A 25618-nucleotide genomic window follows, 5' to 3' on the forward strand; every position below is an offset into this window, starting at 1 on the left:
AAGTCAAACGAGGGTATTGTGCTATAAAGGTCTGCAAAGCTGGGCAAAAGTATGCAAGGTAAATACATCTAAAAGCAAACAAAACCAAATACCATATTCAGGGTACAATGAAAGGGAGACTGGTTCATCTGGACCTGAGCACTTGTTAGAGGAACTTGCCCAAAATTCTCTCTGAACCATTTCAAGAGAGTCAAGGAAAGAATGATGGGGTAACCATGACTGAGATTCCTTATCTGTGGCCAAGCAAAATCTCTGGAAGATCAAATTATCCTCAAAGGGCAACATTTATTTTTTATTTTTTAGCTTCGCTCCATAGCCCCATAACCCCATTTTTTAACTGAGTTAGACCTGACTCAAGAAGGATGAGTTAAATGACTTCTAAAGTTTCCTTCTAATCCTTTCACGGTTTGATTTTGCTCTTTCCAATAAAGTCAGTCTGGACTGATAATGTGACCCACCCAATACTACCCTAGGAGTCAGTAGCACAGACGGGCTAAAACCTGGTGGTCTCTCGGCTTCCAGTGTGGGACTGTCGCCAGGACTATATTCTTCACCTTTCTCACAACCCGGAACTGCTGCTGGGCAAGCCAAGGAAGCAGAAAAAAATCACTTACTTGTTTTGGCCAATTCGATGAGCCCTGGCAGCTGCTTGCAAGTCATTCTGAGGATTAAAGTCACTGTCAACAAAAATCACAGTATCTGCCGCTGTTAAGTTCATGCCAACTCCACCTGCAAACAATGCAAAAAGGAACATAGTCAGCAGCACACAGAAGAGGAGCTAGAAAATAAGCACAAGGCTAGAGTGGGTCAGACTGATAAACTGAAATCAGTCAAAACACTTGGCTTCGTCCTTCAAATGGACCCACACCCCCAACTCCAGAGCCTTGTTCTAGCAGTGAGAAGTGCTACCTGACCTCTTACTGCCTGAAGGGAAAATTTTTATGACTGAATGAAACAGAATGAGCAGAGCAGGGGCAAGTGGCAAAAGTGGATACTTAAGTCAGTGCCATGGAGCCACTTTTTCTCTTCTGCTTAAAAACCTTGATTGGGTTTTGATTAGAGTAGTCTGAGGAAAAGGACGCGTGCTCTTTCAGAAAACAGATCTAAATATGAGAGGTCTGCAGTGTGCACTGTCAAGAGAAGAGCGCCAAATGTCTCTTGCAAGTTACAACTAGGAAGAAAGATCTCTGATAAAAAGTTAATGAGAAGAGGGGATGATATTCTCCTCCTGAGCAGAGAGTCTTTTTTGTACTTGTTTCCACATGAATCAAAGAGAAAGTAACAAAACCAGCGGCAAGACAAGAACCCTCCACGGAACAACTCGCTGGTCTGTCTTCAGTGCTGCAGGAAGAGAGCTGAGGAGGTAAACTGAGTTACAGGAATTCATTAAGAGGACCATGAAGGTACATTGCAGCCTTCTCTTTGATTAATGTGAAAACAAGTACAAAACAGACTCCCTCTTGCCAGGGTCGTTAGAGCTTGTTGCTGAAACAAGCAAGTCTGAAAGGGCTTGTTCCATGAACCTGAATTAAGGACTAACTTTTGAGAAGGACTACTGACCATAAGCTGGATCTCCAGACAAATCAGGGAGGAATATTCTAATTGAAGTCTTCGTATCAAGTTGAAGTTGGAACAAGGAGGTAATCATGACCGATTACTGAGAGATGCTAAATTATACCTAATAATAATGATAATGTCACTTATGCTGTGCTTACTACTTGCCAGGCATTATTCTAAGCACTCTCTCTATATTAACTCCTTTAACCCTCACAACAACTCTGTCGGGAAGCTGAGTAGTTGCTACGATTATCCCCACTTTATAGATGTTGAAAGGGAGGGTAAGGGACTTCTCTGAAGTTGCAAGGCTAGAAGGTGAAAGAGCCAGGATTCATTCCCTTGCAGTCTGGGTCCAGAGCCCATGCTTTTATCCACTATACTGTAATACTTTTCAAGCGCTTATTTCATTTTAAACTGTGTTCCATTATCTTCTTGAATTCATGTTGTCTAAGTGCAGCTCTTCTTCACTGAGGGGTGAGATTTTTATAAATAAGCTACACCCACATCCATGAATAGGAGCATATTCATGAGCTATCACTGCCATCTGGTGGCAATATGATTCAATCGCAGAAATACTTCAAAGTTGGAAGGAAACCTGTTAAATACATGAAAATACCGCAAAACTACAGCAAAACTGTGATAGCAAACACAACAGTCAGTGTTTGGAAAAGGCTAATATCCAGGACAGCTTCAGCCCCCAGAAGATGTACTCTGAGTCCTCCGAGGAGATTAACTGAAAAGCAGAGATGTCTTTTTTCCTAATTTTAGACATTTCAGACATAATGCTGCTCTCTGATGATGACATCATTAAAGCATAAATAAAACTGTCTTCCTGACAGTGATGATGCACTGCCTGATTCTTTCAGTTTCTCCTGAGACTAACCCCGAGGCAACTGATCACATGAGAAAATGGCTGAGATTCTGCGTGCAGTCTATGACCTTGGAAGACTGAGGCCAAATGAATATGTTATTAATTTTATTAGTGAGATAAACACAGGTGAAATAATCTCCTTATAATCAAAAATTGTATCTAACACTTCTTTCACATACCCTTATAGTACTAGGCATTTATAAAGCTTTCTAAATAAGACTGAACTCTCTTTTTAGAAAAGTATCAATCTGTCTTTAATAGTAGACACATACCCCTTTCATGTTCCTGCATGTACTCCATCCAGATTTATGTCTACAAAACTAAGATAATGAAACTGGGATCCTATGAGTTCAAAACTAAGGTCAGCTTGCTCCAGGACATGAGAATAATTTCTTATTTTATTTTTAAGATAGAGTCTCATTCTGTCACCCACGCTGGAGTGCAGTGGTGCAATCTTAGCTCGCTGCAACCTCCGCCTCCTGAATTCCAGTGATTCTCTTGCCTCAGCCTCCCTAGTGGTTAGGATTACAGGCACACACCACCACATCCAGCTAAGTTTTGTATTTTTTTTAGTAGAGACGGGGTTTCACCATGTTGGCCAGGCTGGTCTCAAACTCCCGACTTCCAGTGATCCACCCACCTTGGCCTCCCAAAGTGCTGGGATTACAGGCGTGGGCCACCGTGCCGGCCTCTTTTTTTTTTCTCAGACACCACAATGACTTACAGAATCATTTCATCTCCAAGAACTGATTTCAAATTATGTAACATATTATGAAAGCACTCTGTAACTAGTAAAGCACTACATATGTCATAATATTCATGATTTAAGTCACATATGGACAATGTCATAAATAATTCTAAAAAGTTGGTAGTTTCAACATAATCACATTTTTAAACAACTAGATTTTTGTTAAGCTTTTCAACACTATTCCAGAGGAATAGTCCAGAGGAAGGACAACTAGCAGACAAATTCACGGCTGGGAAGAAGAGCTACTTCCACTGAATGTAAATGAAACATTCCACAAAATTACAGAAACCTTTCAGGACATTCCCAGGTCAATGGTCAAAGCAGATTAAAATTACTTTCCAATACCCCAGGTTTCAGCCTTGCTTCTTTGATGAGATGACAGTTTGGACAGGCTGGATAGAAAAGAGCACCATGCTTGAAGTCCAGTACCTTGTTTTACATTCAATAATAACCTCACCTTTCACAGAATTAAGGAAAAAAGTATACTAACAGTTGGGATATAATAGTACTCTATTATCCCTCATTTGTCTGTTTCCATCAATGCCTTTGCAGCCTACCTGCCCTAGTACTCAGGAGAAAAACGAAAATGGGCTGCTGTCCAAAGTTCTTAATGGCCAAGTGTCTCTCTTCTCCTCTCACAGAACCGTCCACACGCTCATAGCTGTAGCCTTTACAGAGAGAAAGAAAAACAGAAATCTTAACCCTTTTCAAGTAGTCTTTGGGGAATAAAAAATTAAGCCCAAAACCAAAGGCCAATTTTGTCCCTTTGCATATACAGGCACGACCCTACTTTAAGCAAATCCCATGGGAAAAACTTAAACTAACAGGGACAATTATCATTTTACAAAAGAACTCACCATAACATACTCCTCTGGATTTTTTAAGTACATGCAGTTGAAGTCGTTGGCATTTACGGAATTAATACTCAGTTTTGACTATTCTCAAGCAACCCTGAGCATCTATCCTTATGGTAGTTACAATTTTGCTGAGACGTAATTCTTATGCAAACAGAAGACAAGTGCTTGGAGGCAGGTGAGTGAGCCCTTCTAATGGCCCAGCAATCTGCCTTTCAAAGACGCTTTAAGAGTTCACCACCTGTCTCTGTGCATCCATGTGTGGAAGGGGAGCTACAAGCTCAGGCTGTCTGTGCATCTGGGGGCCCCTCAATAGCCAGTGGCATGTGCCAGCATCATTTCTGCAAGTGTCCGCTGGACCGGGTATACTGCGGAACTCAAGACACCCGGTCTGAACTACTTTTCTAAATTGTAAGGTCTGGAGCTGATACTTATTCAACACTGGGCTCAAGATCAACTCATATTAGAGGCTTTTCTCATCATCTCACACAAATCTTATTACATATTACACAGACTTCCCAGGTAATAACCAACATTCTTTATTGTCTATATAGAAAAAGTTGCTCTTACTTTTCCCCTGGCTTATCTGGTATCTCTATAATTTCAATATTCGCCTTTTCACTGATCATGAATAAGTGCCCAACTGTTGAGGTGAATGTTACAAGACACTAAAAGCTCTAGTCACCGAAACTTTATCATACATTTTCAAAAACACAACATTTCCACAACATTTGCTCTACAGTCCATAATTTTAAACCACGTGACTGACGGGAAAGTGGGTGTTTACTTCTGCCCACGTGCCTCTTCTCTGCTGTCCATCCTTGCCTTCACACATCACTCTCCTCTCGCCTTACTTTTGATTTTTTGGTTCTGAGTAATGTTCTCACCCTGCTTTCCTTTGTAATATTCTCATATCCCATATTCTTCTTCATGAACCTATCTGGACTAAGTCTACCAGAGCCTTAGGTAATGTAGTGGCCAAAAGGTGTCACCTCTGTAATCCATATAGTCTTGGAGAATATCCAACATCTGGGTCATTTGGGAGAAAAGTAAAACCCGATGGCCCCTGGCAAGAAAAAGAAAAGGAAACACTGCCAAGTCTAGTGGTATTTAAGGTCAATTTCCTTCAGGCAAAATTTACCAAAGAATACAAGTTTATAAATAAATACCAAAGTAGAAATATAAATGGCATATGACTTATAGACTGCCTCAGAAACTCCAAATGTTTTCTATGAGAGTACACCTCCACAGGTAGCTGTATCCCTCAGAGCAGTCATCCTCAAACTAGAGTGGAGATTATTCCCAGGGGACATGTCAATGCAACAGGGGATATAAGCCCTAGAATAAACAAGGTGCCTCTTTCTGGAATGTCACTTTGCTCAGTGGAAAGAAATATAAGCTTTCACTTTAGTAGCAAAATAAATACAGATATGTGAAGAGTAAAATGCAAAATTCAAATGCACAAAAAAAAAAAAAAAAGAAAGAAAAACTGGAGACTCTGTAGAAAGCTGTGGTTAGTCATCTACAACCCTTCCCTGTCGGGGGTATAAAGTTACTATCCTCTCATCTACAGCTATATGGGTTGAAAAGTCTGAGAAGCATTACTTTAGAGAAGCAAGGGGTAAGTGACGTCTCATCTTCCGTAATACCTGAGAAAATTTTTATATAGTGAGAGGAGAGAAGAAAGGAGGAGGCAAAATGATGGAGTAAGTCAAGAACAAAGTCAGGCTTAGAGTCCCTTGTTACTTGCTGTTATTTTAAATGTGCATAAACAAAGAAGCACAGCACTGTCAAAACAACATTCTCATTATAAAAACTTATTTAATCTGAGCTTGCAACAAGTGTAAGAGGAACAATCATGGGAAACTCTTTCAAGATTCAAGCCCCAAACAGGTAGAGAAAGCATTGAACCTGAAAACCTCAATTCTAATCTCATTTCTGCCATTTGTTGGCTGTGTGACCTTGGGCAAGTCATATAACCTTTTTGGGTCTGTGAAATAAAAAACTGGCCAGAAGGCATTTATAGGTCCTTCTCCAACTCTAACATACTTATGGCAGATATATGAGAACCAATTAAATACAGTAAGACATTAAATTATTTAACTTGCACATTCCTAAAGTTGAGCAATTTTGCCAAATCCAAAGTTTTATAATTAGTTCAGCCCATACCTAAGACAGTCATCCCAAAGGGATAATTCTGAAACCCATGGGAATCTGGGCTTTTCCTAGACTCCTCTAGAAAGACAGAACTCTGGTGACTAGGAGGATTAGGCATAAGCTGAAGACATGGCTGCTGAACACTAACTAAACCTGGTCTTTTTTTTTTTTTTTTTTTTTTGAGATGGTGTCTCACTCTGTCACCAGGCTGGAGTGCAGTGGCGTGATCTTGGCTCACTACAACCTCGGCCTCCTGGGTTTAAGCGATTCTCCTGCCTCAGCCTCCCAAGTAGCTGGAACTACAGGCACAAGCCACCATGCTCAGCTAGTTTTTATATATTTAGTAGAGATGGGGTTTCACCATGTTGGCCGAGATGGTCTCGATCTCTTGACCTCATGATCCGCCCACCTAGGCCTCCCAAAGTGCTGGGATTACAGGTATGAGCCACAGCACCTGGCTCTAAACCTGGTCTTCTAATGCGCAACCCATGTCTCTGAGAAAGTCCTCCAAGTTCCTCTTGAGTTTAAATCAAACCCCACAGGTTAACAGAAATGAATGTTTACTGAGCCTTCATTATGTGTCAATTCAATGCAAGTTACTAGCAGGCAACTATAAAAGAAATGCTCAGTGTTGTCTCTGTCCTTGTGGAGCCAAACAATATATAGTTGGAGTGATACGGTAAACATACGCCAATTAACCAGACAGCAGATTAAGGCAGCACATTGCCAAGTGCTGGATTAGGATCAAAGTGCTGTAGGAATTCAGGAAAGGAAAGAATGATTGTGGAAGGGGTAAGGTGGGGTGGTATAGAATGGGGTGGGAGTGTAGCCACAGAGAAGGCAGAACCTGATTCAGCGTTAAGGAAAAAAAAGAAAACTGGAATTGGCCTGAACAACTCAGTGAGTTCCTCAATAGTCAGGTCTTAACAGTCGTTAGCTCAGAGCAGCAAATGTGAACCTACCCAGAATACAGGAATGCTAGTAGCTTATCCAGCAGGTAAAGCTTCCCACTGGCCTCAATCAGGTGGTCTCCAACTTCAAAAGGCTCCGGCTCCACACCTAGAAAAGAAAGAACCCACTCCCAGTAATGTGCCCTCAGTAAGGGCAGAAGCCAATAGCTAGGCTACAGGAAGAAAAGCCAAAAGCTCCTCATGTAAGTAGTTGTTTGCATGATGATCTCAGTCCTGTTTAACACCAATTACAGAGCCTGGCACATCCAACAAGCCTAATAAACATCTATCTAAGGAATAAAACCACTCTTCAGGAAACTGAGGCATAAGAAGATGCTAAAGGTCAAGGAGACCCAAAACTGAAATCTTGAGACTCACTGTATAAGTCAAAATGGCAGTCAGAATAATCTGGAGGGCTTCTTTCAAAACCTATGTGTTCCAACACCCCCTCCTCTTAAAAAAGTTCTCATATGCACCTACTTGAGATTTTGTACAATCTTTAAACAGTTCGTAGCACTACTTGGCAGAGATTCCCTTAAAATGACTGCAGCAAGCCCTCTGTACTGATCCTATCTAGAGTCTCAGCGGCCACAGGAGTGCCTGCTCCAAGGGCTACCAATCAGGGAATCAAAAAAGCCCCAGTCTGAAGAAAAACAAAAACACCACACATCAAAATTCCTAGGATGCAACTAAAGCAGTGCTCAGGGGAAAATGTACAGAGGTCTGTATGATGAAGTGGAAGCAACAAAGGAGACTGAGAAGGAGCAGATGGAAAAGATAAAGTATATCCCAGAAGCTGAGGGAGGAAAGTGCTTCAAGAAAGAAATGATCAACTGTGCCAAAGGCTTCTGAGAGGGTAACTGAAATGTGAACTGACAAATAACCATTGGTTGGGCAACAGGGAGATCATTAGTGAACCTGGAATAGTGGTGAGGAAAGGCTGACTGAGTCAGTTCAAGACAATGGGAAATCTAATCGTGAAGAAATGATTTTTAAAAACCTAGATTATCACGCATTCCACAAAACCACTGGTCTTGACTCTTCATGTCATGAAAGAAAAAAAAGGGGGGAAAAAACACTGAAGAATGTTTCCAGACCATAGAAGAAAAAAGAGACATGGCAAATGCAATGCAGGGTCTGCAGGGTCTAGGACTGGATCATGGATTTAACCAAAAAAAGAAAAACATACCCAGAAGGGATATTACTGGGACAACTGAAGATATCTGAACATGAACAATATACGAGTTAACACCAATACAGAGAAATTGAGAATAAACAAAGTAGACAAAGAAAGTATATCCAATTATTTTGAAGAATTTTGGTATGATTTGGCCACAGAAACATTACCAAAGAATAATGTGGGAGGAAAAGGCAGCGCCTCACCATCAAACAAATATGGGTGATCCACACACTTTCGAAGCTGGGACAAGATGTTCTGTAGTTTAACTTTCTTTGCCGTCTCATTTTCAAATGCATCTGAAATTTAAAAAGAGAGAGAGAGAAAAGAGACGGATGGCCTACTGAACCAAAAAAAAAAAAAACCAAAACCCTGAGTTTTTATAAATAACCTTAATCATTTCAATTATATCCCTTGAACCTATACTAACCTCCCAAATTTCACTGAATTGTATGGAGAATTAACAGCATGTTCACATAAACTTTTCTTAACCATTTTGTTTTAAGAAAGACCCTCCGCTATAAATTGAACTCAGGAGTACTCTGTTACTCTTTAGCAAATTCTAAACGTTCTTTAACTGTTGTTGTGGTGTCAAGGGACAAAAAAATGCAAATTGAGAAATTATTTCATTTCTATCTCTCCTTTGCCACTGCCAATTCCTCCCAGTGAGTTTGATTCAACAAAAAAGTTTTGCACTCTCTTAAATACAGCAGTTCCCCCTCATCCATGGGGAATATGTTCCAAAGCCGTCAGTGGATATTAGAAACCACGGATAGTACCAAACCCTGTATGTATTCTGTGTTTTTTCCCCATACATACATACCTATGAAAAAGTTTAATTTGGCACAGTAAAAGATTAACAATGACTCATAATCAAATACAATTATAACAATATACCACTATTCACAAGGTTACAAACAGAAGAGTTGTTCTTAGCAATCTCAGCATATAATTGTTTTTCATTTTTTTATTGAGAACTTTAACCGTTTTTGCTTAAAGGAAGCACTTTATGGCTTCTTTAGCATATCCAAAATGCAGGCATCACTACTCTTGTGCTTTGGGGCCATTTGTAAGTAAAATAAAGGTCACCTGAACAAAAGCACTGTGATACCATGACTATCAGACTGATGACAGAGCAGGCTACTAACGCTGACAGCACGGATCCGCAGAACAAAAGGAGGATTCGTGTCCTGGGTGGAACAGAATGAGATTTCCTCATGCTACTAGCAACAGAGTTTGATTTAAAATTTATGAATTATTTTTGGAATCTTCCATTTAATATTTTCAGACTGCAGTTCAGTGCAGAACTGAAACCTTGGAAAGCAAAACTGAAAATGAAGGCAGACTACCCTATCTCACAGGGTAGGAGGATGAAAGGCATGACTGGGACACCTGGAATGTTTGCTTAATTACAGGCACTAAGAAAAACTGAGTGAGGGGAGAAAAGGAAATTTCACAACTGCAACAACCGAGGCTGAGTTAACATTTAAGATGCTCCGCCACCGTCCCACTGTAGCTGACCATAATTATTCAGAATACAAAATTCCATCCCATATTCTTGGGATCATACAAATGAGTGTGATTATAAAATATTTTACTACATGAAATCACATCCTCATTTAGTTTCTAAATTGACAAGTGCCCTCTGATTACCTAGGTCTTTCATCAAAATGGCCTTGTAGTATTTCTTCTGCAATGCTGACATGCCATGGTATATCACTACTTCTGTCTTCTTGGGAAGCTCTGTAGCTACGTCAGCTTTCACTCGCCTCAGCAGAAATGGCTGCAAGAGTTTGTGCAGTTCACTTGCTATATAAGAAAAAAAAAATACAAGAAGTGTCGGACAAAAGTAGAACCAAGGCAATGAACTACTAGAGAACTTAAAGGAATTTATTTTTGTTTCTCATTTCACAATTATTCTGCATTCTAGGCCAGTATGGTCATTTTTTATAGTATTTCTTCCTTCATTAGGATCTTCTTTTTTCTGGAATCAGGACTGGTTCTTAGCCCAAGATCTAGGAACACTCAAAATAACTTGATTCTTACTTATCTCGTTTGCACAAAGCTCTTTTGTTTCCAGAGTATTTTTGCATTTAATCTCATTGATCAGCAAAACAGCTTAGAAATTTCAAGTGAGGAATACTGTCCCCATTTTTATAGCTAAGTGAGGCTCAGAAATTAGGCAGCGTATCCAAAGTCACACAGCTGGATGTGAATGTGGCCAGCATTCAAATTTGGTTGACTTAAAAATCCCTTATTCTTTCCCCAGGTGTCTTGAATTTCAAAAATTATTCTAAATTAGAATTACACTACCTTTAGGATTGCCAGATATGCAAATGGAAATACAGGTGCCCAGTTAAATCTGAATTTCAAATAAATAATGAACAACTTTTTAACACAAGTGTGTCCCATGTAATACAAGTATGCCATGCATTTGACTAGAAGTCTTATATTTTTATCAAGTAACCCAAAACATGGGAGTAATCAGAGCAGGTTCACCAGGTAATCTTCAGTCTGTGGTCTGGGGATTTTTGCTGTGAGAAGCCCCCTCAAATTCACACTTACCTAGTACATACAAACTCACTAGTTGAGATACCTCCCATCTGTTTTCAAAAATCATCCCAGGATAGTATCACAGGGATATATAGATAATCCTCCAACACAGAGGGGCAAAGATACAAGAACAGAAGACTACAACTCTTGGCTGTATGAATGAGGAAGGGTTCCCATCCCACAATTCTGGTTTTGGTGCAGCATTAAAAGAAATACCAGTGCTGTAGAATGCTGAACAGTAGTTTGGGACTACAGCACCCACATACTCTTTTCCCTCAGGAAGTGACATATAAAGTTAACATAAGTCTTTATAGAAATTACAAGTTGGGGAAAAAAAGTCTACAAATCAGCAGGCACTTTCTATTTCTTCCAAAAATGAACTAAAGAAGCTCTACTGCAAAATCACATAGCAAACAATTAAGAGAGTCATGAATAGCAGACAACTGGGAACAACATGTGTGATCTAACGTCTCCCTAATATCTGCAGCTCTCTGTCTCCCTGGAAGGTGTCCTCTGGCCATCAATTCTCCTTCTTTTCTACCTATAACCATTATGCATGAGGATGGTTTCTGTGCCAAGACTTCTTGGGGATGATTTGTTGGAAAGGAACTTGCCTGACTCAGACTCTTTCTCAATATCCTGGTAGCGTTGAACAAAATCTCCCACCTCTTCCTTGGAAAAGAGATCAGGCTCCACAAAACTGAGGAGGGAGTAGAGCTCTTGGAGGCTGTTCTGGATGGGAGTTCCGGTCAACAGGAGACTGAAAACCACTGAGAACTCAAATACACAAATAAATAAAATAAAAATTCCGTAACACTGGAATGCAAGGCTGAGTTACCCCATCACAACCTTTACCCACACAGAGAGAGGCATGATTTAATGGAATGACCAAGGGGACATGAAATCAGATGGCTCAGGTTCAAGCTGCATACTAGCTGTTTGATGCAGGAAATAATACCTCTTCAGTTTCAACTATAAGAAGGGGATAATAATCCTGTGAAGAAAATACTGTTATATGAGGAGGTAATAACACTTTGTGAATTCTGAAGTACTGCATGAGGATTTAATATGGCTGTTATTATTCAATTTATGTGGGGATTCAAACTATGTGTTACTACCTGTGTGGGGGAGTCTACTGAGCTATCTGAGACACAATGCACATGCTCATGCAGTTTGAAAACCCAACACTACAGCATCAGGCCCCGCCACTGAAAGCAAGAAGTAAGATTTATAATAGGAGGCTGTCCTTTTATAAAATTTAATGGTGTGTCAGATGCAAGATGTCAAGATTTCTGGATGTTTCTGGACATAGGACGACAGAGAATCTCAAATGGAGAAAAAATTTTCTTAAATTTTGAACAACAGAGAAGAACATCAAGAATAAGAGACAGATGAAGTAGGTTAGGAAAAAGAAGAAAAGATATTCGATCAAGCAAAAGATATTCTCTAAGCTGACATTCACAAGAACTTACACCAGTAGAATTAAATAATACATCAAAAGGGGGAAGCCACATCTTGACATCTTGAGTATGTGTATCATTTTTTTTCTTTTGTTGAGACAGGGTCTTGCTCTATCACCCAGGCTGGAGTACAGTGGCATGATCTTGGCTCACTGTAACCTCCTCCTCCCAGTTCAAGTGATCCTCCCACTTCAGTCTCTGCAGTAGCTGGAGCTAACAGGCACTTACCACCACACTCAGCTAATTTCTTAATTTTTTTGTAGAGACAAGGTCTCACTATGTTGCCCAGACTGCTCTTGAACTCCTGGGCTCAAGTGATCTTCCTGCCTCGGCCTCCCAAAGTGCTGGGATTACAGGTGTGAGCCATAACACCCAGTCTGTTTTAAATGTCAAAACGTAGTATGTAAATGTATATATATACACACATATATACACATATATACACACACACGTACATACACAAGTGTACTGTATTTTGATATTTAAAATAATACACATTTTGACTTCTTAAATATTATATGCGTATATACACTACTTTTTGGGTATATACACACAGCAAAGATTATGGCAGCATATACACCATTAAAGTGTTAATGTAGGAGTAGGATTACTGGAATATTTTCCTTTTCTTCTTGTCTTTCTATATTTTGATTTGGAGGGGGTCATAGAAGACACTGCTTTTATAATATAAAAAATGATAAATGAATAACACAATCAATGAAAACATACGTAAACAATTTTTTTTTGCCATATTCCTTTTTTGTTTGTTTCTTTTTAAATGTCTAATCAATGTCTACCCATTCATGCTTGTTCTGCTTGTTAGGTGATGTTTTTGTAGTATTTCAAGTATGGGAACTCGTCAAAAGAAATGTTTCCAAAAATCAATTCACATTCTTACAATATGTGTTCACCAAGTAAAGAGCTGAAGTAAATGAAGGCTGTGAGGTCACAAAGGAAACCAAGGCTGCTAGTCACTACAGGTAACTTAACCTATGACACAAATTAATATTTTGATTCAGTTAGGTCCATTTGGGGATCAAAATTATAACTGGGGTAAAGATTAAGAGACTATCTCTATTTGTAAATAGTATTTTGTAAGCTTTTTTCTGTGTGTATAAAATACTTTGCAAACATTTTCCATGTTATTAAATATTCTTCTACATAATTGTTCTTGGTAGCCTTACCTTTTGCAAATGCACTGTGTGAATGTGGCATACATTGTACAACCAATTCCCTATATTTCACATTTAGGTTGCTTCCAACTTTTATAAACTGAAAACAATATTAGGGGGAAAAAAAAAACAACCAACAGCAGTATCCCCCTCCCCATCTCTCAGTCCAATAAATAAATGTATTTTCTTTCCAACCAACTAGTTATCTGCAACCCAAGCCTCATCTAAAAAGGAATGCTTAGATGACCCAGAATCATTTCTTCACTTAATCCCTTTGAGCCTTAGTTTCCTTATGAATAACAAGAAAAGGCTCTGGGGCCAGCAACAGAGCTTAGCTTCCCCGCTCAATGTCCAGGTTCTTTTACTATGCGTGCTTCTCTCCTCCCATTGTAAATTAGTAAACTGGCACAGTAGTTTATGAAGTCATCTTTTATAAGGTTAGATGCCAGGATATGACAACTGCTATGGATTGAATGTGTTTCCTCCAAAATTCAGGTGTTGCCAATGTGATAGTATTAAGAGGTAGTGCCTTTAAGAGGTGGTTAGTTCATGAGAGCTTTTCCCTCGTGAATAAGATTTTATTTAAAAAAAAAAAAAAAGTGTCATGCAGCATTTGGATAGCCTGCTCTTCTGCTCCCTCTTGCCCGTTCACCTTCTGTCACGTGAGGATGCAGTTAAGAAGGTTCTTGCCAAATGTTGGCACCTTGATTTTGGACTTCCCAGCCTCTAGAACGGTGAGAAGTAAATTTCTGCTCATGTGAATTACCCACTCTGTGAAAAACAGACCAAGACAAGCTCTCGGAAGGAGATACTGTTAAAAGTCCCTACAAAGAAGGCAAAGGACACCAGGGATAGAGGGGGCCCCACCAGGGGACAGTAACCTTTGAGACTGGGCTAATAATACACAGTGATCATATCTACATTAAGACTCTAAAAACTGCAACTTTTAGGCCAGTAAATATAGAATTCGTATCTAAGACTTTCCTCCAAATGACCTTTAAATTTATCAATTGGTTTATTATAGGACAAGGAACAAACTTCAATTATCATCACAGAAATTAACATATAAGGTCTCATCAATGAACAAACCTTTACCAAGTCAGTAAGAAGGGTATTTCACATTGCACTGACTCCTCAGAAAAAAAGGACCAATCTAGGCTACAATGATATTTCTCATCTACTTTGCCAGAATGATGCAAGAGATCCAGAGAAAGGAATGAAAGCAAGTGTATTATGCTCAAAAGTAAGACAAAGACAAGAAACTGGAGGTAATATTCAATAGCATGTAATTGGTCTCTTTATGACCCCAGGTGAACTATCAAATTTTTTCAACAGGTAAATTGGGGGGAGGGGTACATGTCTTGATATATCTACTATTGCATAGAGAAGAATCATAAGATTTTTTTAAAAGAAATTGTCCCTTTGAAGATGATCAAAACAGACTTGAAACATTTCTGAAATAAAATGCATTTTATTGGGGTAGGGTTCTTATTCACCAGATATTAGTAAACCTATCTCCTATATAAAAGAAAGAAGAAGTTAGGCCATATTCAGTACTACTTCTGTCTTCCATAAAATGTTTATTTAGCTCTGCGGAAATCAAACTCGAAAAAAGGTTTCAATTTAATTGACTCTATATAGGCCTAAACTAGTATTTTTTTAAGGGAGTTATGAAGAAAAGATGAATATGTGGAGCACAGAGAATGTTTAGGGCAGTGAAACTACTCTGTATGATACTATAACAGTAGATATCATGGTATTGTACATTTGTCCAAACCTACAGAATGCACACCACCAAGAGTGAACCCGAATGTAAACTATGGACTTTGGGTGATAGTGATGTATCAATGTAGGTTCATCAGTTGCAACAACTGTGCCACTCTGGTGGGGTACGTTGATAACGGGGGAAGCAGTACATGTGTGGGGACAGGGGAGAGCTGTACATGTGTGGGGACATATGCATGGGAAACATCTGTAGTTTCTGTTCAATTTTGTTGTGAATCTAAAATTACTCTAAAATATAATGTCTATTTTAAAAGAAGGGGTTATATAAAAACTAAGGCTACACTGTAAGTTTACCTCTGACAAGGTCTTATGCAGCAGGGAGCTTTGGTTTTTCAACCTGTGAGCTTCATCCACAACAAGAACACTCCAAGGGAATCTGTGAGAGAAAACCCAAGCTTTCAGTTTTGTGTAATTTAAACACATATTTCACAATCAAAAGTCTTACTACAAAACTGTGCCTGTTATTAAAAAGACTAACAGTAAGCCCCTTCTATTACAAGTGCTACCAAATTACCTTCCTATCTGAGAGGCTACCATGTGCATAATACAGTATCTGGATAAGGTAGTAAAACTAAGGGATTTTTTTTAACAAAATGGGAAAGACCTATGAAGAAAGGAAGAAGCCAGAGACAGAAAGGAAAAGGAAACATTTATGATCTATTACTTTGTGCCAGACACTGACCTCAGGGCTTTATGTGTTATTTAGTCCAAAAGAATATAGCAGGCAGACAATTGTGCTCATTTTACTAACAAAGACACTAAAGCTCAGAAAGGTTAGGTGACTTGGTGGAGGTCATAAAGACAGAGCTGACGTTCAAACACAGAAGAAAAAAATCAAGAGACAGTGGTGCTGCAGGAACTTAAGAAATGTGACTTTAAAATGGGGAAGTGGCCGGGCGTGGTGGCTCAAGCCTGTAATCCCAGCACTTTGGGAGGCCGAGACGGGCGGATCACGAGGTCAGGAGATCGAGACCATCCTGGCTAACACAGTGAAACCCCGTCTCTACTAAAAAATACAAAAAACTAGCCGGGCGAGGTGGCGGGCGCCTGTAGTCCCAGCTACTCGGGAGGCTGAGGCAGGAGAATGGCGTAGACCCGGGAGGCGGAGCTTGCAGTGAGCTGAGATCCGGCCACCGCACTCCAGCCTGGGCGACAGAGCAAGACTCCGTCTCCAAAAAAAAAAAAAAAAAATGGGGAAGTGGTGAACAGAGTCAAATCTCACAGAGATGTCCAGGAAGATACATCCACTGAATTTGTTGACATGGAAGTCATTAGTGGCTGCTGCCAGAGCACATCTTATAGCATAGTGGGTCACATCAGCAATTTCTCAAGAAGTTTCAGTCATAAAAGCAAATACTTTGACAAACACTACTGGGAAGCTATTTTTAAAAAATTCAAAATACAGAAGAAGATTTATGTGGGAATTTTTCAAATTGTATTATTTAAAACAGCAAAAAATGGAAAAATAACCTAAATGTCCAATAATAGATGGTAAAATATTACACGGCATTTTAAATAATAAATATGATTATGTTGCAATTTAGAAGGCCTATAGAATAATAAAAAGATACAAATATCATATATTCTCTTTTATAAATGTAAAAGTCATGCAAAAGATAATAAAGTGGAAATTATAGGATGCTTACTTTTTATTTTATAAACATTCTGGAATCCCCCTACTTTATTTTCATATTTAAAAAACTAAATGTATATACCGATAAAACAGAATATTAGAAAAACAGTAGGTATGGAAAGGAAAATTCCCCCAAAATTAGAGAAAGATCTTGAGCAGAGGTTCACCTTAAAAGGAGGAGGCCCTCTTCCTGAGGCTACAGAGAAACTCCAGAGGACAGGCGGAGGAACAGAGGTGCCTACTACACTACCATTCACCTACTGAGAGGAGTGAGTAGAGGGAGGACGGAAGGTCCAAAGAGAGTGCAGGAAGTCGAAGGAGAAGGCTGGGTGGCATGAGCAGAGGATGCATTTAAGGATGGTAAGAAACAACGGCCCAGATGAAGTTGCACAGTGGTCATGAGATAAGGTACAGAAGTTTCTCTAGGATGGTGCCTGGCTCTGTTTGAATTAGCTTTCAAAACAGATTAGGTTCTATTCCCTAGTGAAGAACTAGACATTTAGGTGTCCAAAAAATGCTTGTTCAGTGAAACAGGCTATAGAGAGGTGGATTTTGGCTCATGAAAGGAAGTGGGTCAAATCCCTCATCAAAGGATACTCTAAAGGATGCTCCCTGAAGAGGAAAAGATGGGGGGAATTCCAGCACTGAATGGAAAGTCTGATGAGGTAAATTCTAATCCTCTTGATCCAAAGAGTTTCACAAGTCTATTGTCCAAAACATTTCAAATTTTTCATATTTGTAACATGCACAGCCTTAACTCTTCATAATAAATCTTTTTAGGGCAGAGATGATATTACACTTCCCTGCTATTCTCAGAATGTACAATATGGTAATAAGCAATATAACCTTCCAAATATATTGAAAGAATATATCTATGTTGTTGGGATTCATACTACAAGACAGCATTATAAATATCCCTCTGTTACTTAGGTTCTTAAATCTACCTGAAAATGCATTGAAAACAAATGATCTGAAATAGAAAGATTCTATTTCTGCTGAATAATGTAGAACTCCAGTACAACTAGCTATTTTGAGAAGTTCTCTTAAAAAGAGGCTCCACAGCACCAAATGCTGGGTTTAAATGTCTGCTTTGCTATTTATCATCAGCAACGTAACCTTGGATGGGTGACCAAATCTCTTACTTTCCTCACCTGTAAAATGGATGGTAATAGCTGCCTCGTAGGGTTTTCATGAAGATTAAATAGGATAATTTATGTAAAGTACCCAACAACATTTATGTCCCAATTTTACTGTCTTTTGAGACTTCCCATATATTGCTATGTATTATGGATATCTGTACACTTCTTATCCCTCCACTGGAGTTTATGTCTTCTTAGGGTAGCTCTATGATTTACTTTCCCGAGAGTGCCAATAACTCTCAGAACAATGTCTTTCCAGTGAGTGACTTTCAACAAATATTAAGTTGAATATTAATAACAAAAAGAGAGGGAATGTATATCTTCTTAAGAAAAGTAAGATAATGGCCGGGCGCGGTGGCTCAAGCCTGTAATCCCAGCACTTTGGGAGGCCGAGACGGGCGGATCACGAGGTTAGGAGATCGAGACCATCCTGGCTAACACGGTGAAACCCCGTCTCTACTAAAAAAAAATACAGGCCGGGTGCGGTGGCTCAAGCCTGTAATCCCAGCACTTTGGGAGGCCGAGACGGGCGGATCACGAGGTCAGGAGATCGAGACCATCCTGGCTAACACAGTGAAACCCCGTCTCTACTAAAAAGTACAAAAAAATAGCCGGGTGAGGTGGCGGGCGCCTGTAGTCCCAGCTACTTGGGAGGCTGAGGCAGAAGAATGGCGTGAACCCGGGAGGCAGAGCTTGCAGTGAGCTGAGATCCGGCCATAGGGCTCCAGCCTGGGCGACAGCGCGACTCCCTCTCAAAAAAAAAAAAAAAAAATACAAAAAACTAGCCGAGCGAGGTGGCGGGCGCCTGTAGTCCCAGCTACTCGGGAGGCTGAGGCAGGAGAATGGTGCAAACCTGGGAGGCGGAGCTTGCAGTGAGCTGAGATCCAGCCACTGCACTCCAGCCTGGGTGACAAAGCGAGACTCCATCTCAACCAAAAAAAAAAAAAAAAAAGTAAGATAATATGCTCACTTAAATGAAATACTGGATAGAAGTCGTGAATCTATGACCTAGCCCCTAGTATTTCACAATAACACGAAAATAGAAATCCAACTCACAGGAACCTGGATGAGAAATAACATTTAAAATATTGATAAAATACTTTTAAAACAAAAATTTTTGAATATTAAAATACAGAATATCCACCTAACCATGTCATAACTACAGAGGTTACACAGAATGAAACCCTGTCAACATATCTTTCTTATCTAAACTCTAGCCCTTGTTTAATTTGCATTTTAACTGTTATCTTGACATGACCCTATCCTTCCCATTATCAGGTGGTATTGAGAGTTAAATCTGAGTTTCCAATTTCATGGGCCAACATGAGGTCTAAAAGTTAACTAATTAGAGGTACACTTAAAACTCCCTTTCTAAAAAGTTAATTCCATAGCACTGATTGCTACTTTAGGTTATTTCCAGCAAACAGCTCAAATGAGTCTCCTATATTACAGTAAGATCTTCAAATGGTAGTACTGAAAGGGGTCTATGCAAGTTTCATGTAAAGAGCCTAATATCTATTAACCATACAAAGTATATTTAATCTCATTTAATTTTCATAACAGCTATTTGAGGTAAGAAACAATTATCCCCATTTTACAGATGAAGAAGCTGAAGTTCATGGAGATTAAATAACTAACCCAAGGACACACAGCTAATGAGTAGAGGACTGTAACATGGGGACTCCCGTCATGCTGCCTACCCATAAAGAGAACTAAGACATACCAGACATGCCAGGAGAGGCAAAGTACTAAAACGTGAAGGAAAGACATGACATTCACGATACATTCAACGCAAGTTCTTAAACAGTACAACCTACTCACGATTTTAGAAATGATGCATCTTTCAAGCAAATCTGAAAAATTAGGAAGACACATTATAAAGGCTGGAATTGATAAATTCTGATATTGATAAGCTAGTTTTCTGTGAACTCTCTTAAACTACAGGATTTATCTAAGTCTCATTTGTTCATTAAGCAAAAAATGTCCTGAAAATAAGTTCTAAGTAGCGCCGTCTTAAAAACAAAGAGAAAAAAAGCCTGATTAAGTGGAAGGTCAGCGGCACACACTGTCTTGGACTGAAGAACGAGGATTTAAAATAAGGCAGCCGAAGCTGTCTTCCATTCCTATCCTCCAGTAACAGACATGATTCCTCAGTCCACAAAACCCTTTCCCCTGCCTGCCTGCCTGCCTTCTGTTCATCAACCAAGAGGCAGCTCAACTGCCGCCTCCTTGAGAAGCCTTCCCCCTTGATCCACCAAGAAAGGAAAAGATTGAACTAATTTGAAGGGCAATGATCCTTCACTTCTTTTGGTCACAGCCCTCTTTTGAGACTCTGATGAAGGCAGACTCCCTGCCCAGAAAACTGTGTGCTCTCAACAAAACTTAAATATAATTTCAGCAGACTCTACAAATTCTAAGGTCATAGGTTAGGAGTTCTTGCTATAGAGAAACAAATGAATACCTCGTAGGTAGTCAGTAGCACATGAAAATGTGACTCCTGTTTCAGGTCTTGCTGAAGGCAGGCTCTTTCCTCCTTGTCGCCTGCGTATGTTACACAGGAAAGACTTGGAGCAAATCTGAATCCAAGAAAAGAAGTAGATGAACATAAACACTAGATCCATATGACAGCATGTACATATCTGGAAAATCACATTTCATGGGAGGATTGCAATGTGCCGACCTCATGAGGTCCTACAACCAGAGTCTTAGGGCTCTGAATCATATCTAAAGTAATGGTTGAACCTCAGAGCAAGTTCCTATGTGAACAGGTAAAGGGATCAGATCTAAAAAGGTCTTGTGCTGACTCTAAAAATAAAACGATCTCTTCCACATTAGTTACTTGCTACGTCACTATGAAAAATAGGCCGGGCACGGTGGCTCACACCTGTCATGCCAACACTTTGGGAAGCTGAGGCAGGCGGATCACATGAGGTCGGGAGTTCGAGACCAGCCTGACCAACATGGAGAAACCCCGTCTCTACTAAAAATACAAAATTAGCTGGGTGTGGTGGTGCATGCCTGTAATCTCAGCTACTTGGGAGGCTGAGGCAGGAGAATCATGTGAACGTAGGAGGTGGAGGTGGCAGTAAGCCAAGATCGTGCCGTTGCGCGCCAGCCTGGGCAACAAGAGTGAAACTCCATCTCAAAAGAAAAAAACAAACAAAAACAAAACAAAAAATGGCTTCTAAGTTCAATACTTACTATAAACGATTACTGACCTTTAAATTGCCAATTACTCTTCCCCTATTATATCCTCAGTGTCTACCTACACTGCGTAAGTGCAAAGTTTTCTGGAATAAACTTACTAATTCCAACAATAGGTTGTTTTATCATATTTTATACATCATCCAGAAAAAAAAATCTTAATGAAGACAAACAATAAAATTTCAGCTACATCTACTCTGTACCTTTGCATTTCTTCTTTCCAGTTGCTCAAAACAGACAAGGGACAAAGAATCAGAAATGGTCCTTCATCATTTAATCTTCCTGCCAAATAAATTAAGAGAGCAATAGTCTGGAACACAGAAAAAGAAGGCAGTTTTGATCACATTTCTCCATGAGAAACAACCATGAAGTACCCACAACCCTGTAGGGAACACACACTCTTGTGTAAGACTTGTTTTACAAAGAAATATCGTACAATCTTCCGCACATTAGAAGAGTAATCCATTCGTAGAGCGAAATCATGTAAGCCTCAATATACTTGCCACGGAAATTTATGGAACTCAATTACTTCAGTAGTTAACAAGCAATGAGGCTCAATGTTTAGGTAATTGAACCTCTACTGTAAAGAAAAAGTCAGGAAAGACAATAAAAATCAATGAAAATCCAACTGATGACCAAGATCTGCAATAACTGAAAATATTAAGCAAGAAGTGCCAAGATATGACTGTAAAAACCACCAATCGCATGGTGGCCCTCTGCTGCCTGCCAGGCTTTCCCGAGGGAGGATGCTTTCCTTCCTCTCTCACTTCCTCCCACCTTCCCCTACTGTTTTCCTTTCTTCCATATGTATTTACAGGGTGTCTTCTATTTGTTAGGCACTGTTCTATACGCCAGTGATACAACAGTGAACAAAACAGACAAAACCCCCAGCCCTCCTGGAGGACAGATTCCAACGGGGAAAACAGATAATACATGATCCTCCTAAGCTTAAGGAAGGGCATAAAATGGAAATACTGGTAAAGGCAAATGAGCATACTTCAGAAGATTCTAGTACACCTTATGACTTGAATGTTGCTGTAATATACAGAGAAAATAACCTATTTTAAAACAAAAATGTGTCAACAGACTCCATCTTCAAATGCTGAGCTATTTCTGAGAAAAATCTGTCCTAAGGATATAATTCAAAATCCTGAGAAAGCTACAAGCACAAGGATGTTCCATCAAGATTAAACAGCACAAAAAGAGGAGGAATCATCGTTTCTCATCTGTAGAACATTTAAGTAAATTATAAATTCTCTTGATGGAATATTATGCAATGTTGATAATGATTGTGAAGAATATAACAAAGCAAAACATTATAGTGACACTGCTAGATTAACAAAATACAAACTATATATGCACTATAATTTCAACCACGGGCTGGGTGCAGTGGCTCACACCTGTAATCCCAGCACTTTGGGAGGCTGAGGCAGGAGGATCACTTGAGCCCGTAAGTTCAAGGCCAGCCTGGGCAACACAGTGAGACCTCATCTCTACAAAAAAAAAATTAAAAATAAGCTGTGCATGGTGGCCTGCGCCTGTAGTCCCAGCTACTCAGGAGACCAAGGATTCCTTGAGCCTGGGAGGCAAAGGTTGCAGTAAGCCAAGATCATGCCACTGAATTCCAGCCTGGGCGACAGAGCAAGACCTTGTCTCAAAAACAAAAGTTCAATCATGCAAAACATTCATTGCAATTCATGGTTATGGTTAGAGTGCTTACATTACAGGGTGGTAGTTAGTTTTTATAACAGAAATAATTTTCTTTTTAAATTATCTATGTTTTCTCAGCCCAAACTGTGCCTGGAACCATTCTTTAATAAGTGACTTAATGAATTAAAACCATTCAGTCTAGCTTTTCCTGAGGATGCAATTTCGAGAAAGTTTATCTTTTATTCTATAATCCAGGTATGTCTACAAAACAAGTGTGGAGTCACTAGTGAATTCTAGCAAGAATTTAAGGAAGAAATTACAGCAATTCTACATAAACTCTTCCAGAAAATGGAAGAGAAGGGCATACTTCTCAACTCATTCTACAAGGCCAGTTTTACCCCAATACTAAAATTAGATAATGACACTACAAGAAAATTACAGACCAATGTCTTTCATGAACATAGATGCAAAAAGTCTAAACAAAATTTGAGCAAAACAAATTTGGAGGTGGTATCTTTTTAGAGAGCTTAAAGCAGAGCTATGTGAGCATCTGAGGAAAGGACAAGTAGCATTTGCTGGCCCTGAATAAAGTCAACAGGGCAACTGCAATGACTGAGGCAGAGAAGACCACAGGGAAGGCCCTTTCCAGGTGCAAGAGCCAGTTAGCCTGGATCCCAGGGACATCTGTGAAACTGAGCTTTGTTTTAGCTCCAGAGCTCTCAGCTCCAGAATGAGTTATAAGGAGGTACCGCAGTGGCGGTGTGCAGTACTCGTCTCATCGTAACACACCTGGCATGTCTTCCCCAGGCCCATCTCATCTCCCAGGATACAGCCATTCTGACAATGGAAGCGCTGGGCGAGCCAGTTTACTCCCTCCAGTTGATAAGAGCGTAGGTGAATCCCTAGAAACAAAAAATAAAGCAAATCCGAAGAGCAGACATTTCAGCACATGCACAGGCAATGTTCTAAGAGTTTGAATGAGGAACACAGCCTAAATTCACGTAACTCTAAACCTCACTGGCCATATCTTTTGCTGAGGAGTTATGGATATCTAAAAATCTGCTGACTTCCAAACTACTTTTTGAGCAGACTTATTCACCTTTATATTCAAAGCCCCAAAGTAGCCCGTCATTGTTACCTGATTCACTTGATAGATGAGAAAGTCAACTTGGGATCTGGCCTCTATACTGCCTGAGACTCACACCAGTGTCCATTCTGGGAAATGAGGCATTACTGATACAACTGAACAAAGAGCAACAACACATGGATTGTACATGTGTCTGCTTGCTTAATTGCACCCATTTAAATATGTCATCAATGCTAAAGGAAAAAACTTAGGACTACATTGAATAACGCTTCAACACAGAAGCGCTGTTTTTAAAAATGGAAATGATGTTTCACAAAGGGTGCTTAACTGTGTACAGGGATGGCAGAAAACGTGTGAAATTAATATGGAGCTTACTGACTCTCTTTTCTCTTTCCCTTGGTGAAAAAAATCCGATTTCAAAGAATAGCCATATCTTGGGAAGGTGAAAAACCCTAAACATACTTTATATAAGAACTATTAGCAAAAACATAACTTTCTGGTTGAACTTATACCTTTAAAAAATCTTCAGGGAGGCCGAGACGGGCGGATCACGAGGTCAGGAGATCGAGACCATCCTGGCTAACACGGTGAAACCCCGTCTCTACTAAAAAATACAAAAAACTAGCCGGGCGCGGTGGCGGGCGCCTGTAGTCCCAACTACTCGGGAGGCTGAGGCAGGAGAATGGTGTGAACCCGGGAGGCGGAGCTTGCAGTGAGCTGAGACCCGGCCACTGCACTCAGCCTGGGCAACAGAGCAAGACTCCGTCTCAAAAAAAAAAAAAAAACTCTGAAAGCTGCAGTGAAGAAGCAGACTCGCTAGGGACCTTGAGACCTGAGGAAGGACAGGGTAGTAAGTTCCCTGGAATTTATTTTTGCTTTATATATCCCAGTCTGACAGGTCAAGAAATCAGCAAACCGGAAACACCAACTGATGTAGACCAAAACCAAAATCAGAACAACCCCCCACATATTAGTCTCTTCTCATGCTGCTAATAATACCTGAGATTGGCCAGGCGCGGTGGCTCAAGCCTGTAATCCCAGCACTTTGGGAGGCCGAGACGGGTGGATCACGAGGTCAGGAGATCGAGACCATCCTGGCTAACACAGTGAAACCCCGTGTCTACTAAAAAATACAAAAAACTAGCCGGGCGAGGTGGCGGGCGCCTGTAGTCCCAGCTACTCGGGAGGCTGAGGCAGGAGAATGGCGCAAACCCGGGAGGCGGAGCTTGCAGTGAGCTGAGATCCGGCCACTGCACTCCAGCCTGGGCGACAGCGCGAGACTCCGTCTCAAAAAAAAAAAAAAAAAAACAAACAAACAAAAAAACAAAAAAAAAAACCTGAGATTGGGTAATTTATAAAGGAAAGAGGTTTAATTGACTTACAGTTCCACTGGATGGAGAGGCCTCACAATCACGGTGGAAGGCAAATGAGGGGCAAAGCCACATCTTACATGGCAGCAGACAAGAGAGCTTGTGCAGGGAACTCCCATTTATAAAACCATCAGATCTTGTGAGATTTCTTCACTACCACGAGAATAATATGGGGGAACTGACCCCATGATTCAAATATCTCCACCTGGCACCACTTTTGACACATGGAGATTATTACAATTCAAGGTGAG

The 25618-nt window shown here is 40.1% G+C and overlaps 1 protein-coding gene across 4 annotated transcripts in view; it reads right to left on the reverse strand.

Annotated features, from left to right (window-relative positions):
• Window positions 1-25618, reverse strand: part of CHD1L (chromodomain helicase DNA binding protein 1 like) — a 54893-nt gene that overhangs the window by 19733 nt on the left and 9542 nt on the right. For 2 of the 4 annotated variants that reach the window (XM_015149756.3, XM_015149751.3), the window contains exons 2-13: window positions 23700-23812; window positions 21464-21570; window positions 20518-20632; window positions 19878-19909; window positions 15579-15660; window positions 11482-11644; window positions 9968-10123; window positions 8521-8613; window positions 7150-7246; window positions 5023-5096; window positions 3734-3844; window positions 615-729 (exon numbers count right to left, since the gene is read on the reverse strand). In XM_015149756.3, coding sequence (XP_015005242.2) covers window positions 615-729; window positions 3734-3844; window positions 5023-5096; window positions 7150-7246; window positions 8521-8613; window positions 9968-10123; window positions 11482-11644; window positions 15579-15660; window positions 19878-19909; window positions 20518-20632; window positions 21464-21570; window positions 23700-23723 — 1169 coding nt within the window. In that variant the 5' untranslated portion in view covers window positions 23724-23812. The remainder of the gene's footprint in view (window positions 1-614; window positions 730-3733; window positions 3845-5022; window positions 5097-7149; window positions 7247-8520; window positions 8614-9967; window positions 10124-11481; window positions 11645-15578; window positions 15661-19877; window positions 19910-20517; window positions 20633-21463; window positions 21571-23699; window positions 23813-25618) is intronic. The other 2 variants (XM_077949238.1, XM_077949248.1) reach the window with 2 other exon arrangements.

This window comes from Macaca mulatta, chromosome 1, assembly GCF_049350105.2.
Source record: "Macaca mulatta isolate MMU2019108-1 chromosome 1, T2T-MMU8v2.0, whole genome shotgun sequence".
NCBI classification, from domain to species: Eukaryota; Metazoa; Chordata; class Mammalia; order Primates; family Cercopithecidae; genus Macaca; species Macaca mulatta.